General features: G+C 42.1%; 1 protein-coding gene across 3 annotated transcripts in view; it reads left to right on the top strand.

Annotated features, from left to right (window-relative positions):
• Positions 1–17,341, top strand: part of ADAMTS3 (ADAM metallopeptidase with thrombospondin type 1 motif 3) — a 132,865-nt gene that overhangs the window by 77,946 nt on the left and 37,578 nt on the right. For all 3 annotated transcript variants that reach the window (XM_075420776.1, XM_075420774.1, XM_075420777.1), the window contains exon 5: positions 16,988–17,187. In XM_075420776.1, the coding sequence (XP_075276891.1) occupies positions 16,988–17,187 (200 nt within the window). The remainder of the gene's footprint in view (positions 1–16,987; positions 17,188–17,341) is intronic.

Consider the following 17,341-nt stretch of genomic DNA (forward strand, 5'->3'; position numbering starts at 1 on the left):
AGGACTGAAATAATTTTGAGACCTTATTATAAAAACTTAGTTAATGAGCACTGAGGGGCTACATCTCCAGTAAAGCAACTTCCTTGAGCAATGAAAATTTGTAATAGTGGTCTGCTACTGAAAATACCTGTTTGAAGAGTTTAGGCCCTGGAACTCTTCTGAAGCCTTTAGGGATCTTGGGGATGCTGTCCTAAAATGCAGACAACTCAATTCATCCAGCATTTCTTCTTCCAGCAAGTTCTGAATTAGTGCATAAACTGTGAATGCAACCTGTGTTTTCAAAATGTGGTGGACTTCAAAGGTACTCTCCCTTTCTGAATTGCCCTGTGCTTTTATAATGCATTATTCAAATTATGAATCCAAGGACTCTTTAAGTGTGCTCCTTTGTGAAATGAAAATGATTTTCAGATTGATTTAATGATACCTGAAGGCATGAGTAGTTTTAGGGTTGTTAATGCAGAGCTCTTTGATGTTCCTGGGAGAGTGTCTGACTTTGAAAGTCATACACTCTCCACTCTTACTAGCTGGAAACTTTGCAAGTAAAGGGCTGGCGAGTCTGAGCTGTAAAAACTAAGAGAGTCCTCACATACCCAGACCTGTGTTTAATTCCAGCAGACCAGGTATGCAGGTATGCATTTCAGCAGTGGACCAGTCTGGAAATTGTTCCTGATGTTTTCTTATCTGCAAACTGAGTACCAGAGCCTCTAACGATGCTTTTTTTTTTTAGACATTGATACAACTGTGTGATTTTGCAAAATGTGACTTTTTTTCTTTGTTATTTTTCATCTTTTGTCACAGCTGTGTTTAAAGGGCTCACTTCATGACTGATTTTAGCGTTACGCATAAAGGCATAGCTCTGGTCTAGGACTTGTTTGGACTGTATGGGTCATATTAATGGGGACTGTTGTTTGTCTGCAATTATGACATAAGCTGTCATGCTAATGCACTGATATTTAATTGAAGAACTTAGCGTTGTGTAAAGTAAAAAAGGAGTAGGTTTGCTGGCTTTATGTGTATCTAATATGCAACCTGCCAACTTCTGCTGTGTATCCTGTATTTGTACGTAACCACTAGCATAAGGTAACAGTTAGGTATCTTAAAGAGCCAAACCCAAATGCTCAAGCCTTATTCATGTATGCAAAGAAATTATGGCCCTTACCTGATATAATGTTCTTATGGTATTAAAGTGCAAATACTTTGATTTATTACTGACTAGGGGCATAAATGTAACTCAGTCCACTAATTTGGAGGAAAAGAACAAAAAGATATATTTATCACTTACTGGTTTATTAGCAGTATCCCAATTCATGGTAAAAAGCCTTAAGTTGTACAAAGATTATTTCTTTCTGCGGCCCCCTCTTGCCCGTCCACACTTTCAACTCTTGTTCTTAGGTCATTTGTTCAAGCTAAATAAGCCATCTCCCATCTCTGCTAGGGAATAGCAGCAGCCTGCCTGCCATAGTCCAGTATGCACTGGATGTCTAGCCAAGGCCATACTTTAGCAGCAAACTATATTGAGAAAATCCACATATAGCTCTCTATATATATTCACTAATTTATTCTCTGATTAAGGAAACAAAAATGAACTGTTTCCTCTCCCAGAAGTAATTGTTGTGGGATTTGTTGATGGATAAATCTCTTCTTTAGTCACAGCTTCCTTTTTTGAAAGCAGGAGTTTTTTGCTAAGCTGTTAAACAGTGGAATTACTTTTCTGGAAGGTGGCTGGAAGGATCCTGCTTTCACTTCAGGAAGATGGGCGAACCTTTCTCCATAAGCAGTCTGTTACATAGCTGCTGAGTTTCTGTGCCCAGGCACCGTAGTGGTACTTCTCTTTCAGGTTATCATTACAGGCAGGCAGAAGAAAACACTTCCTGCGTGGATCCAAACCAATTAAAATTTATTGTTACTCTAATTAATGTTTTAACCGACAGATCAAAATACAGCAATTATTTCTAGTACAGTAGTAATGCTACTAACACATATAATTCATATTATCAAGTTATTTTAAAAATGCAACTAAAACTGACATGCAGAAACTTGCAAATATCTGCCCCTTTCTTTGCTGCTGTGGAAGTGAGTTGTCACTGGCCTGAGTTCCTCACTTGGAGGCTTCTGCTCCTGACGGAGGTTTTTCCTTGCTGGTCTTGGGTCCACTCAGTATTATTGATACAGGTTGTCAAGCAGTCTGTTTCTAACTTTTTTTCTTATGATGTTATACCGTGATCACTTAGTTTTCTTAGCTTTTTTTCTATGTCTAACATAACTCCTTATGGTAACACGCATAAGGGAAGCTGCAGCTAAAACAAGGTACACGTTAGTCATCAGACTGTTGGCTAACTTGGCCATTAGGGCTGGGCAAGCCAGGCAGCAGTCACTGGTCCATGGGCAATGCCTTATTACAGCTAAAACTAAGCTAAAAATAAGGTCAAGAGCAGATGAGCCAGGGCAAGGCCGGACAAGTCCTGAGGTCTGTGTTAAGCTAAGCAAAGCTGTGATCTCCTATTAGTGGTGGCAAGGCAAGGTGTTAATGCGTTCCTTAGGCCATACAGAAACTAGGCTGTGAATTGTTACTCTCTGTTACTTCTCTTTGCTACAGTAGTGGATGTGGAGAGAGTCCTTCCTGTGCTCTTAAGCTTCTGATTGTCAAAGTAGAAGCGAATAGTCCTTGAGCAAAAAGTGGCAGCATGTTCAAAACGAGCTCAGTTTGATCCTGGTACTTATTTGTTATCTTCTTGACAGTCATCTGCTAAACCTGGGGTATCTGAGATGGTTTGTGTTTTAAATCTCTCTGCACCTGTGGTACTTTCTGTGAATCCGTCCAAGAACCTGACCACGTGAGTCTTTGCAGTATTTCTTACACCAGAGTGGTGACAGCTGGTTTTACTTAAAGCTATAAAATGTATTGAAAGAGTTTCCAGCGTGCGTAAATACCAAACCAGTTCATATCATGTCAGGTCTATAGAAGGAAGGTCTTTAGAGAAATGATCTCATAGGCATTCTTTGGTGTAGATCTGGCACATGCCGTAGGCTTCATTCTTTTCTAAAAACAACTCCTGTCTTTTAAAGTTGTCGTGCCTTAGACGTGTGCCTCCTGCTTGCTTTTCAGTAACCAGACTCCCTCTGGCTCTAGAATTTACTGAATAAATCTATAGCCTTTAACTCTGATATCCAGTTATTTACAATAGTTCTGTGCCTGCTAACACCCTTCACCCAGGTACGTTTTCTAGCTGGTTCTTATCTTGGTGTGACTGTACAATTGTATGTTAGAACCTCACAGCGACACTTCCACTTCCAGCAACATTTCTCACATGCTTTCTAAGACCTAGAGTATGGTAAGTTCATAGACAATTCTTAAAAGTGCTTTCACCGTGAACCAACTGAATGCAGAACTGTTGCAGTGGGAACTAGTCAGTGTGTCAAGTGTAAGCTTGTGCTAGCAAGCTCACATTCTCCAGCAGTGAGAACTCTGGAACAGGCTGAAGTTCCTCTTTTGCTTTTTGTATTACCAGTTTCTGGTCATGGGGTGGAAAAAGAACAGTTAATAGTTGGCCCAAATTCAGATATATTAAATTATAGTTTCCTTAATCGTGTTTAAGTTCTTCTTTTATTTTGTGTATGTTTGCTGCCACGTAAGGATAATACACAGCTCTAGAAAACCCTCATGCCAGGTAAGGAAGTGATGACAAGAAAATTACGCAGTAAAATTCTAGCCATTTCCATTGGAAAAGTTTATCCCGAGTTGGCTCTAAACATATTCAAATATGTTTATGGCACAGAATTATGCCTTTGGTAGTTCTACGTGGCTTCCTAAGTGTGCTGCTGGTATCCATCCGTCATGTAAATGAGTGCTAAGAACTGTTTTTGCTGATGATGCATAGAAGGGTAGAGTCCTTCGCATAAAGCTAGCTCCACAGAGCTAACAAGGAATAGAGTGCAGGAAATCTTTCATCTTTCCCAGAATTATACTGCTAAGGTACCAGAGAAGCAAATATTTTATGGAAGCAATCATCACTTCAAAATATTTGCTTTTCTCTTTTACATCTAACAACAAAGTAAGATAATGTTTGTGTTTGTGGCCCATTGATTTCATGCATTTAATGAATAATCCTGCAACCTAGAGATTCAGACCTTCCCTTAATCCCTGTTTGTTTGTAATGCTACCAGTCACTGTCACTCTAAGGGTCCCACTGAAGCGAATATAAATAGAGCTAATGCTCTGAGCTGTGTTTCACTTAATCGTCCCTAGGAGGGTGAAAGATACCCAGATTGCATATGAAGTCACAAGAATTTTTTTCTCTCTTTTCTTAATTCCTTGATGTGGTTAAGCTGCTGAGGAAGTGGAGTTCTGTCTGAACCTAATTGCTACTATTTTTATTTCACAGAATATTTAATCAGACCAGAGTCAGCATTACCTTGCAAATACAGGTAGTCCTGCTGTAGGCTGGGAGGTGGTGGTGCTTCTTCCTCACAGGCTTCCCCTACACTCGCTTTGCTGCATTACCACAGCTCTAACAGCAAGTCACTCATCACTCCTCTTTGGTCACATTTGCTGCTTCCTCCTTAGCCCATCTCTAACACCAGTCAAGCACACTATATGTAATCCATACCAACTTGGAAGGAATCTCACAGATGATGGATGACGAACAGGAAAACTGAGGGGGAGGTGGGAGGGTATCTCTCCAAAAATCTTCATTCCATCTCTGATGTCATATCCCTGATCCTCAAGGGAGACCTTCAAAAGCAGATGAGCCTGGAAAATAAAAGTTCATAATCTTACTAGGTAAAAAACCCCGTGCACTCAATGGGATGCTGGTTCAACAGCACATTTTAACCCTCTCCACTCCCATCCTCAGTGTCCTAAAGCTCTAAAATTACCGATCATGCCCTTTCCATTAGGAAATTCTGGAGCATCTTTGTCCTCTGCTAATGCCTCCTCTCATCCACAGATACCAATTCCATTTTGTGTCACACAACTTAAATGATAGGTACCTAATCAAACTCAGAACAGTTGTTTCCAGCCTGTACTTCTCTTGAAGGTTTGTTGCTTTTGTTTCAAAGGGCAGCTTGTGTGCTTGCAAGGGTGTCAGTATTTTCCAGTTCACAGAATCACAGAATGGTAGGGGTTCGAAGGGACCTCTGTGGGTCATCTAGTCCAACCCTCCTGCTGAAGTAGGGTCACCCACAGCAGGCTGCACAGGACTACTTGTGCTAGCTGGCTTTACAAGGTGCGACATCTACCAACAAACCTTGCCTTGCCATGTCCTTAGACTCTCAGAGGCACAGCAGGACTTCGATCCACACATGGTGTAGCAGAAAGAACACCTGGTGCATGTTCATGTCTTTAATTTTGCTTTCTCCTGCCCTCGTTTCTTGGCATCTCCTGGGCAACTTTATTCATATTGCGGTTTTCTTCTTAATGTTTTAATTACTAAATATCTTCAATTAATATTTTAGACACTCCATTATTTAGTCTGTAAGTGATGCCTATGTTTGTTTAGGTTTTCAGCACTTTCAGACTACTTCCATGTTTGTGCTGTGACAAGCTTCTTTTCTGGCCTTTCCGCAGCCCCTTTGGCTACCCTCAGGCGAAGATTACTTTCAGTAAACATATTTACGCTACCCCGTGGCTCAATTAGGTTTTGACATGCAAATCATTTCATATTCTTTTTAAGATAGATGTATCTTTTAAAGTCCAAAATGAAATAATATGTTCTCTAACCTAAAACTGTTCACAAACTACAATGCATGTTCAACTGATGGAAGCACTTCTTTCTCTTTTATTCTATACGTTTGTTACTGTTACAGCATAGGTTTGGATAGGTGAGGATTTGACTTGCCTTCCCCTCTCTGCAAAAGATAGCAGCCACATAATTCCTTTCAGAAGCAGCCCTGGGGAGAGTGTTCTGACAGCTCCTGGTCTGGGCTGCATGGCAAGCTGGGTTGGCGTCAGTGAGAAACATTGTCCACAACACTTCGTTTAGATGAGAACCCAAGGGAAAAAAATAGGAACAAATGCAGAACTGCTTGCTCAAACACTATTCCCAGTGTCTTTTGTTTCGGTGGGAGCTGTATGGTTTTCCCAAGGGTTTTATTTCACTTTTGAATTTAATGTGATTTCAGTTAAAAAGTAGCCAAAAAGCCTGGAGGAATTCTACATCTAAAGATCCAGAACTGTATTTACCATAGGGCTGCAGTGCTCACGTGGGAGACATGGCTTCTAAACTGTATTTCTCTGCCTGGTTATGCCAGTGAAAGAAATTGGACATTTCTGAACTGAAAGTTCTAATTTTTGTATGAAATCTACTGATTTCTGTGTGCAGATCTTCAGGCTTATCACAAGGCAAGCAACATCACTGTAGAAAGTTGCATATAGAGCATTTCAAACCGTTATTTTTTTAACAGAAATCTTGGTGGTCCTAGTTTTCTTCACTGTCCACTCACTACTGTACATCTCTGTGCCTCTGTCATTCATGCTCATGAAGAAAAAGCCCACTACTTTTATAAGATTTTTCAACACCTGTACCTTTTCCACCCACGTTTGACGTGGTGCTGAGAGCAGCTCCATAAAGTGGGAAACACTGAAATCGCACCTGTGTTCCTTCTTAGCCGAGAGGATCCTAGCAATCGCTAACACTTTTCGTGTTCACTTCAGCAGGACATTCAAAAGCAATCTAAATACCCAGCTCCCACTCCAAGTTGTTTTAGACCCTTTTGAAACAGCGTCTGAATGATGTGGGTCAGAGCGAGCTGGCTGGGGTACCTGTTTGCTGTTGGTTTTGTTGGGAAGCAGACAGAGCAGCATAACTGGCAGTCACACCCAGGTCATTTTCTGATAGCTTGGTTTTCTACTATGCCTTTTAGTCTCTTGCCAACAAATTTATGGTAGTCTTCAGAGAAGAAGAGGAATGACTTGTGGTTTGTTATGGGTTTTTTGGTTTGTTTTTTGTTAATGCTCAAGTGATTGTTCTGTCTCCCCTGAGGGAAATGTTAAATCCGATTCTCTCTTCTGTGTAACTGCACTATGTTTCTACAGAAGAACTGAGCTGCTCTGTGTTATCAAAATTTCATAGATTGTGTTTATTTATTGTGAAATATTGCAAAGAGACACCCCATAGGGTGCTCACTGGCTTCTGGAAGCACTTAACAGATAGAGCCCTTAACATACAGTGAAACATATAGTGAAATCATGTATTTTTATGGCCAACTTTCTTGGTTAGGGCTGCTTCAGATACAAACTCTTCCTTTTGCTCAGTCCCCAAAAACAAACAAGCAGAAGTTTTGGCAACAGTTAAGCAAAGAGTAGCAACAAACTCACATACACATTCCATCAAAGACAGTAACAATATTAAGGAACCGAATCTCAGAGTCAAGACTGCAAGTCTCTGTGTAGGTGTTTTGCATGGGAAGGGGGGATTTGGGGCAGTGACGCTTAAGTAAAGGACAGATTCTTCTAATGTCACAAAGACTGTTGCGTGTAGAAAGTTATTCTGATGCTTCTGGAGTACAAGGCAATTTCATGTAATTCTTCAACAAAAGGTAAGGGAGAATGCTTAACTTCACAAGATTTTTTTTTTTTTTTGAAGGACCTAACAAGTCAAAGCACACAAGTTTCAGCACATCCCGGAATGTAACGAGAACATCCTGTCATAATATTTTCCACTTGACAACCTGGGTGGTTTCTTTTGCAAGCACTGATCCCTCATAATTAGACAGTACCAGCAGTGCCACAAAAATTTTGCATATACACATTTTGCAGGGAAATAAATTAGAAGGAACTGTTTGGAATAGGCATTTGACCTACATGGTGGTTCTCTTCTTCCCTGGCTTTCACTTCAAAATAAGCCTTAGTAGGCAAAAGATCAGCTTCTACACATTTATTGAAGTGTGTATATTGACCTTTGCTATAATTAAGCAACCTGCTATGTTTCTCATACTAATTTTTTGTCAAAAGCTCCAAAGGCAACAGGTATTCTTGTGTTCCAGCTGAAGTGTGTGGGAGTCAGCTGCCAAGACATCTGGCCATCTGCTCCTGGTAGCTTCTTGTTCCACATCTAAAGGGCGAGATCTTTAGAAGGCATCATCATCTTATATCGTTCTTTAAAGGTAGTTAGTAAAGAACAAATGAAACCGTCAGTAAAGCATGTTGTGGAACTGTTAAAAAACCAGTGTAATACTTGAAACTCTTCTAAACTGTCTGAGTTCCATGGGTGCATTCAAATAGCAGATAAGCTTTTTTTATAAAACAGGTTGCTGAGGACCTTTGACAGTCTGATCTGCATTGAGCATAGATAAAATCTGGATAAAATCTCAGTCTTTGTCTATAATAAAGCTTGAAGCTACAGAATAATTTTTTCATGACCTTTTTTTTATGTCCCGAGGACAGTCACATTTATGAGTGCTATACAGACCCCTGGGAAGAGTGACACAAGTAACATTTGAGTATTCGGTAAGAACATTAGATACAGGCATTACAGAGAAGATGTCTCAGAAATGTTCGACAAGAGGCAACAGTCACAACTTGGAACAGGGGGAACGAGAGTAGATACTAGGAAAAATGGTTCACTGGGAAAGTGGTTGCCTGGATTTGGGCCCAGAGATGTGCTGGGATCTACATCCACCTAGAGTTGCCAAATGGCCAAGACAAGTCTCTGGGCAGCCTGCTGTAACTTTGAATTTGGCCCTACTTTGAGTGGCTTCCAGAGGGTCTTTCCAACCTGAGTGCTTCTATTGGTGAATCTCATTCCAAGAGCAAGGTGGGGAAAGGTCATTTTCAGCTAATTTCTTCAATTAGAAAGCCCTGTTTCTACCCTTATTCCGTCTTTTTGACTTGTTGGTCAACCATTATGATGGCCTTCCCTCAGAGTCAGCTGGAAGCTTTAAGTGGATGACTTCTCTGGAAAGGGTGTGAGATGTCGTTACCTAGGCTGGCCCCAGACAGTCAAGAATCACAGGGCCCAGCCAGACAACCCACTAAATACCAAAATCAGCCTGATGCACCAGTTATCTCTATGCAGTTTATTCCAGATGGGTTTTCTGTGGAGAATTCTGTAATACAAAGAAAAATATCCTCAGAAGCAGAATTCTTTGATGTACCTTCAATGTTGACTTCACAAAGTTGCTTCACTTCTTGAATGTCGTGCTTTGCAAAATGAGCAAGGCTGCCTTCAAGGGTTTTAAACATTATCTTCAGGGTGTGATAAAGCCACTTGTATCGTCAGCTGCCTTTCCGAAGTGAGCCATCGTTTTCTCCGCACCTTTCCTGCATTTGATTGCAAGAGAAGTTTATAGCTCATTTTTTGTGTCCAGTAATTTCTCTTGTTGCTATGCTGGATGCAGATGCACACAAGTTCAACCAAATAAAATAAACAGACTAAGCTCTATGGCAGCCTGAAAGATCTGAGCATTAAGACTGGGAAAACAGGCAGAGAAGAACGAAGTAAGAATGCCTGTCTCCACCTTGGTAATACAGGTTTTGACAGGTGAAGAAAATATAGAGCTTCAAGAAACCATAACTAGGAGAGAAAGCAATCATGGAAACTCACATTCGTCCAGGGTTTAACAAGTAAAGAAATGTGCAGTGGCTACTTAGTGCAACTTCAGAAGTGACATTATGAGTTGGCCTAGTTTCCTTTCTTTGAAAATAGCATAATGGAATTTTTTAGTTGCTACAGAATACAGCTGTCCTTGGGGACATTTTATACATTAACACACTCGTTAAGAAGGGATATACATTGATCTCAATTTGTTCCAAACTGATTTTTCATTATTTTCCTTTTGAATTAGTGAAGTTGTGGAGCCTCCCTAGACACTGTTGCCAGCTGTATTTTCAGGAAAGGCTAAATTAGGCAATCGAATGCTTGCTTCTCATAAGTTTGTCGGTGGGTCATAATCTTTTGCCAGAAAGAAACTCTAGCTTATGGCTGACTTGGTGACGTCACCCTGCTTCTGGAGAGTCCAACTGTGTGGCCTGCATGCCTGTTGTGCAGCAGTGGGTCAGTGCAGGGAGGCAGCTGTAGCTCTCCCAGCTGATGATCAGGCTCGCATGCGCAGCAGTGGGTCAGTGCAGGGAGGCAGCTGTAGCTCTCCCAGCTGATGATCAGGCTCGCATGCTGGCCTCGCAAGCAGTTTTACCAGTGCGTCCCACCATGCAGCTGTCCTTCTCTGGCACTGCTGCCGAGTCTTCACCAGGCTCGGAAGAACCTCACTCGCATGCTTGCAACCCCCCAGTCTTTCCTTTCTGTCTTCGCTCGTGCTTCCTTTTTCTCCACAGATCTGATCTCTTCAGTTTTCATGCTTATGCTTAGGATCCTTCTTGACATGCAATTCATCCTTTTTCATTTATTCTTTTTCTCAGGAAACAATACAACACAATTCCTATTAAGAACATTGCTGTTAGTACTTGGCACTAAACCTATGTGTAAACAACGTAGGTGACTCTAAATCAAGACAGCCCTACCCACTGAGTCTGTTGCTTTCCAGTTCTGCGGATGCAGGAGCATGACTGCAGGAATAAGGTGAGCCAGGCCTCTCTCCCCGTAGTGGTCAGCGTTTGGGAGTGGAGCATGAGTCACATCTTGCTGTGCCACTGTTACGAGACATTTTCCTTTTTGTGCACTAATGAATTTGAACCACTTGCCTGCTAGCTCAGACGTCTGTTGAGATGAGAAAAGTCCCTCCGAAAGAGACACAGGAAAAGGAATAAATCTTAAGGCCACAAGTGCAGCAGCAGCAGCTGTTGTATCAATTCAGCAGGATTAGGTGAACGCAGATCTCTTGTCTGTGAGTCTGGTGTCCTGGAGAGGCATCACCTCACTCTTCTGTGCACGGTGTGACTTTGAGTAAATGAGTACCTTGACAATGGGCAGGTTTATAGTTACACTGCATTAATCTCTGCCTTGTACTTACAGCTGTAAATCTCAGAGCCTGTGTATGCTCTTATTTGCTGAGTTTTCTTATACACAAGGGAAGCAGTCAGGGACTCGGCAAGGTGCTGGGCTGTGGCCATCTGATTGTGAAGATAAGCCTGTTCCTGCTGCTGCAGAGCAATTCCTGCCTTCCCTCGCTGTGGCTGGCTGAGGTCTCCAAGGGTCTCCAGTGCCAGCTCAAAAGGAGTGAAGTGTCGATATGTAGCACTTAGCTCAGCTACACGGAGTGAAATGTGTCCAAAGAAAGGATGCAACATCCAGATATACCCTGTTATTCCGCAAGCAAGGAAACACATATGAAGAACATACATACATAGAGATCATATGTAAGGAATGCTGCTGGTGTCAATGGCACTGTATCACAAAATTCAGCCCAGGTATTTTACAATGTAAAATAAGTTTGGAAGAATCTTTCGTGTGAGAAATGCATAGGGTTCTCTTTAGATGTACAGAGGTTTGACTGATGACAGCATTCATGAAATTAGACTTGGACGGGTCACAGCTTTATTTGAAAGGAGGGAAAGCACTGTACTTTCATCCTTTTAAACTTGAACTCTAGGAAAGATATATGCTGTCACCCAGAATATGTGGTGGGTTTTTTTTAAATACAGGAAAGCATTTGGGAGTGGTACAGTTACACCCAATTTTTGACATAGGTGTTTATGTTAAAAGTTCAGTGTTTCTGAAAAAGGATTTAGAAGGGAGGCAGACTTTATTGGTCTGCAGAGGGGTTATGGCTTTTAGAATACGCATGTTTGGGTTCACAGAGAGGCTCTGTAGGTATATTTATGGTTGACAGAAACTTACCATTTGATTCCAGCAGTGTGATTCCAAGTCTCTAGAGGTGGCACAAGGTGAGGTTAGCAGCCGTGGTTTTCAACAAAATACAATGACAGAGTATGTGGGGGAGATTTCCTTCTGGTGCCTTTCTGTTCTGTTTCCACTACTTTATTTGCTACATGCACAAAACTCCTTATGCCTTTTCTTGGCAAAGGAACCCCAGCTGGACTGGAGGAAGATGTCATTCTTTGCTCTTCCCAGTTTTGCTAGATGATGCATGGTAGACAGGCTCTGATGTGTGCTGTGAAAAAAAGAAAATACACACCTGCACATGTGCATACAATGCTGTGTGGTTTGACTTCCTACCCAAATGTTTGCATAACCATTTCACTTGGTGAAAGAGCATGGGCTAATCTTTTTCTGACAGGTGAGGTCATGATGTAAAAGATGCAGATGACTAGCAAAATAAAAAAGGAAGAGATAATGAACCAGATAATTCCAGAATGAGATTAGGAAGGATTAGTCTGTCTAGCCCAAATCCACAAATAAACAGACTAGTTTCCTCTGTGCGTAACAGAGAATATTGCCATTCAGCAACAGCTGCCTCTACTGTGTTAGACAATGCACTCAAAGCTGCTGAGTAGGTTTTGTTGATTAAGTTGCAAAGAACCTTTGTCTTCAAATGACTAATTTAAATAATTCACTTCAGTAAGTATTGCTGTGATCTCTTCCCACTCATAAGAAGGGAGTCTCCAGCTTTTGCTAGTGTCTGAATTTCTTACTCTGTGCTCTAGAGAATTTTATAAGGACAGATTGATTTCTCCGTTACCTGGTGACAGCAGCTCCAAATGCAGGTAAGGGGGTATCCAAAGACACTCCTGTGGCATTCAGCTCACAAATCTGCAGGACTGCCAATATGTAAACTGTTCATTTCAATGCTGAAACCACCCCTGGATTTAAGTATTTGCAGATCACCGAATCACAGAATGGTAGGGGTTGGAAGGGACCTCTGTGGGTCATCTAGTCCAACCCCTCTGCAGAAGCAGGGTCACCTACAGCAGGCTGCACAGGCCCTTGTCCAGGCGGGTCTTGAATATCTCCAGAGAAGGAGACTCCACAGCCTCGCTGGGCAGCCTGTTCCAGTGCTCCGTCACCGTCAGAGGGAAGAAGTTCTTCCTCATGTTCAGACGGAACTTCCCGTGCTTCAGTTTGTGCCCATTGCCCCTTGTCCTGTCACTGGGCACCACTGAAAAGAGCTTGGCCCCATCCTCCTGACACCCACCCTTCAGATATTTGTAAGCATTTATAAGGTCCCCTCTCAGCCTTCTCTTCTTCAGGCTGAACAAGCCCAGCTCCCTGCAGTGCTGGTGCTCAGTAGAGTTATAGTAGCTTCAAGCAGCTCACGTTTTCCTAAACCCTGGATTAACATGCAAAGATGATGATGCGTTTTTCTTTAAATGCCAATGCAAAGCCTGTAGTCATATGCAAGGGAAGTCACAGCACGTGTGTTTCTGAACCGTTGCCTAATGACCTCTAGAGGCTTAGCTGTGTTTTGTGTCCTGAGTTCCAACAGTGTGTGGCACTACTAATGGGTAACAACCATTTACTGGGTGCAGATGTCTGTCTGTTCCTGGAAGTCAGCAGGCATGTGCAGATGTGTATGAGTGCACAATTTGGACTGAAGAAAGCAATTTACAAATTTACAATTTGGTTTTGGGGAGAGGGAGGGTCGAAAGGAAAAGGATGGTTGTATTTGTTATTTATTGCAATACAGAAAGTCTGTGAAAGTCTTGCCAAGCACAGCCAACAGTCTTACTTCTGCATTAACAAAGATTTTGTGCAAGAAGCATTCAGACTGAACTCGGCCCTGCTATTATGAGTACCTGTAAGTACCTACTGAATGAATTGAATAGAGAATGCCAATGTCTTCACTGGCACTAGCACTGCTTCTGCAGTAAATAGCTCTGCACTAAGATTTTTCCATAGTGTGTCCTTCTGCTGCAGCATCCATAAATTTTTGAGAGAACTCTGAATTGTAGGGATTGTGGTGTTCTGAAAAGCTCACCCTTCCAAAGCCGGGAAGCTCTCAGCACAGAAAGGAGATAGAAGACTTTCTCACTACAACTTCACAGTAGAGCGTAGGGGTTGGCTTTGTTATTGGTCTCATTTGGAGCAAAGTGATGCATAGACCAGATGCAAATTTGGACAGCCTTCTATAGAGTGGATTAGATAAAATATCTAATGCGTGTGTGTCTGCCTGCCTGGGAGGTTCTGAATTACGCATGTGTATTTTGTATTTATAAGAATAATAATGCCATCTCCTGAACAGAACACATGTGAGGATGCTTTCTGTGCTGCTCAGGAAGGATATCTGCTGATCCCCCTTCCCTATGTCTCGGCTGAAGCCAGTGAGCACAGAACAAACTTTTTAGAATTAGCTAAACTTAATAACGATCGATTACGGTAAATAACTTCAGGTTGACTGAGGTATTTGGAACAAACTTTAATACTATGAAAAGTTTCATTAACTCTGTGAGCTCTTCTAAAATTTCCACTAGTGCCCTAGTACTCAGCTGAATCATGAGCAATGCCACCAAGAAAGAGATTTAATGACTGGGCTATAGGAAGGTAGGCACCTTCTCACTTTGTGCTGCTGCTCTAGTGTCACGCCATCATCCGTTTGCTGTTATGTTAAATGCTTGGAAATGGGAGCAGATTGCAGCATTTGCAAACAGGGCTATTGTTAGTACCTATAACCTGGGTTTGTCTCTAAAGATATTAAAGTGCTGGATTATGGAAAACAGACAAACAAGAGAACAGATAAACTACTCGTATTACCCTGTAATTTTTGGATAGGGCATAGCGGGTGCAATTAGCAAGAGGACCCCCACAGCTTCACCTCCCAGCAAGGTTTGGGGAAAAGCAACACACAGAATGAGGCTTGCTAAGTAATTACAAGCTGATAAGTAGCTCTAATCAGCCTCAAAGTCAACAGTTGTTTTCCGATGTTAGCATTTCTGGTACGGAGTAATGTACTTACATAGTGCCAAGAACAGCAGACAAAAAATTAAAAACTAGTCAGCACCAGGAAAACTGTAGCTAAAGTGGGTGCTGCCTAATATCCTCAGAAGTCCTGGTACAGTTCGTGGAATACGCTGCATGCCAGGCTGAGTGAAGTGGTTGGGTTTTTACCACTGAGCCCAGTAAGGGGGAGGTTTGGGGTTTTTGTGGAAAGAAGTATGCAAGTTGCATTTCAGGAGGTGGGAGGCTCAATGCTTGAAAATGTTTCCAGTGCTACTTTTTCTTTTTTTCGAATCTTGGCCAAAAATGGTCATTACATTTCTTCTTAGAGTGAGGTTATTTTTTCTTGCTTTGTTGGAATTGCACATTGAAAAATATTCTGTGGGTGCATGCATGGAAAATATTGGCATATTGAGAATACCCTCTGTGTGCAGAAAGTGGCTATGTATTAGAGGGGTAGAAAAAAAGGAATCCTTTCTGACTCGCTCTGCCTGCTCACATGCACACAAAAATCAGATTCTCCTCTTCATTTGAACCACAAAACCACCTATTTAAGAAGGGAAGTGACGGCCAAACCAAAGGTGCTGCACAGCACAGATAGCTGGTTCTTTCTGAAACGATCTGAAGCTATTCCATTCATGCCGCGGGCGTAGCGATACGATGACATTACCAGTATATTTCCGTTGGACACTACACTCAGCAGCTTTGCCAGCTGCAGCAATTTTTAGAATTGGAGCTTGTCTATGAATTTCCCACTTGTGTGCTATCACAGGGTTCGCATTCTTGAGAGCGAGAGGACTTGCGGTTGAATTGTAAAGCTGTTTGCAGACCTGGTCTCTCACCCACAGTGGCGGTCTAAGATGAAAACAACTGGGAACAACCTTGCCATTTGATGTGGGGTTTGGGGAGAGTTATTTATGTGTTGCTGTGAACCACTGTGATACTTAGGAGGGAGAGTCTTCCCAGCTCATTCAGCCAGTAGTTGAATCTGCTCAAGATGAATTACAGCGTGGCCATCCAGCACATTTTGCAACATTGGCCCATGTTCTGCTGCCCTCCCACAAGCAAAACTTAGATCCAGTTTACTGGGAGTCTTGCCTGAAAACATGCAAAGGGTCAGTTTGTGTACTTCCAGCCTTGGCTTTCATCAACTCCAGCGCAGAAAAAAAGGTCTTGAAAGCTGTGCTGTCATTTGGGGAAACGCCCCATGACAATACGAGTCAACATGAGTGGCAGGCAGGACTGCCCTCTCCTTTCTATCCATTGGACGCTGGTTGCTTTTACTGGGCTCATAGAGCAGGAAGACCCCTGTGTAATTAAGGGCCTTATCATCTCTTTCTCCTAAATGGAAGAGTGGGGAAACAGGGATGCTCCCTGACTCTGTCACAGAGCCAGAGACTCAAGAACAGCCCAGTTCATAGTGAGGACTGTGATACGTAGCTAATGGGTTACACTGTAAGATGTTCCGAACACTGTTGTTTATTGCTTAGGGCCTGTTGGTGTGCTGGATTAGATTTAGGGAGAACTAAGTAGCCTACAGCTGTGACTTTATTCCTGTCAAAAATCCATGGTGATGTTTTGCTTTACTGTCCTAAGTGGAAGAAATGGCTTTTGAGTCATTGCAGATGTAGCCCATTGAATGCATCCCCTTAAAAGCCAATTCAGAATGGTTTATCTGAACTCTGCCCCTTGACCCGTGTCTTTAAGAGAGCCTTCTAGTATTCTGTCATATTCATAGGAGAGGATATTCCAACACCTACTTTTTAAACAAAGAATTACAAAAACAGTAAGTCCCAGTGATGGGGTATGAGGGGGAAACACAACACTGATTTTGAGATCTTTACAACATGAATTGGGGCTGACCACATTACTTTTGAGCACTAAAGCCACAAGTTCAGCATTGCACAGCATCCCCAGTGAATGCTGCGACACTCTAGAACACATGCCTGATGTGTTGCAAAAAAAGGAGGGGGAAAGTTCTGGGTTAGGAAATGAAGTATTTGTCCTAAATCTCCTTAGGGACTAATGTTATGCTTGAAATAAGAACCATGTGATAAACTATAGAACCATACAGTTGAATGATTTTTTTCATTGGGTATCTGGTGATTTCCCCTACCCTTACACCACTAGAATCATCTCTTCAGAGTTCCTGATTTATTTTATCCAAAGAAGTGGTGACTGTACAGGTGAGGATGTTGTGCGGGAGGATGTTTCTGAAATAGAATTGGACTAGGTGTTTATTGTCTTACTGTTTGTTGTAGACTCTCTTCTTGGTGGCCTTGGAGACCTGAGTTCCCTGTACAGCAGTGTAGAGCAGCAACTGAACGAAACCCTGAGACAACGCAGGCACGCAGGAGACGACGACTACAACATTGAGGTGCTGCTAGGTGTGGATGACTCTGTCGTCCGATTCCATGGCAAAGAACACGTTCAAAACTACCTCCTCACCCTCATGAACATCGTGAGTATCTTCCATACTGCTGCACCGCTTGTTTTGGAATGTGAAAGGCTGTTGTAAACTCTTACAGTGGTATCTAGGAGATCATGCTTCGTACAAATACAAACGTGATCATTTTGTCTGCTGTTGGATATGGTTCTCTCTTTTTGAGATGTTC

Source organism: Opisthocomus hoazin, chromosome 5 (assembly GCF_030867145.1).
Source record: "Opisthocomus hoazin isolate bOpiHoa1 chromosome 5, bOpiHoa1.hap1, whole genome shotgun sequence".
NCBI lineage: Eukaryota > Metazoa > Chordata > Aves > Opisthocomiformes > Opisthocomidae > Opisthocomus > Opisthocomus hoazin.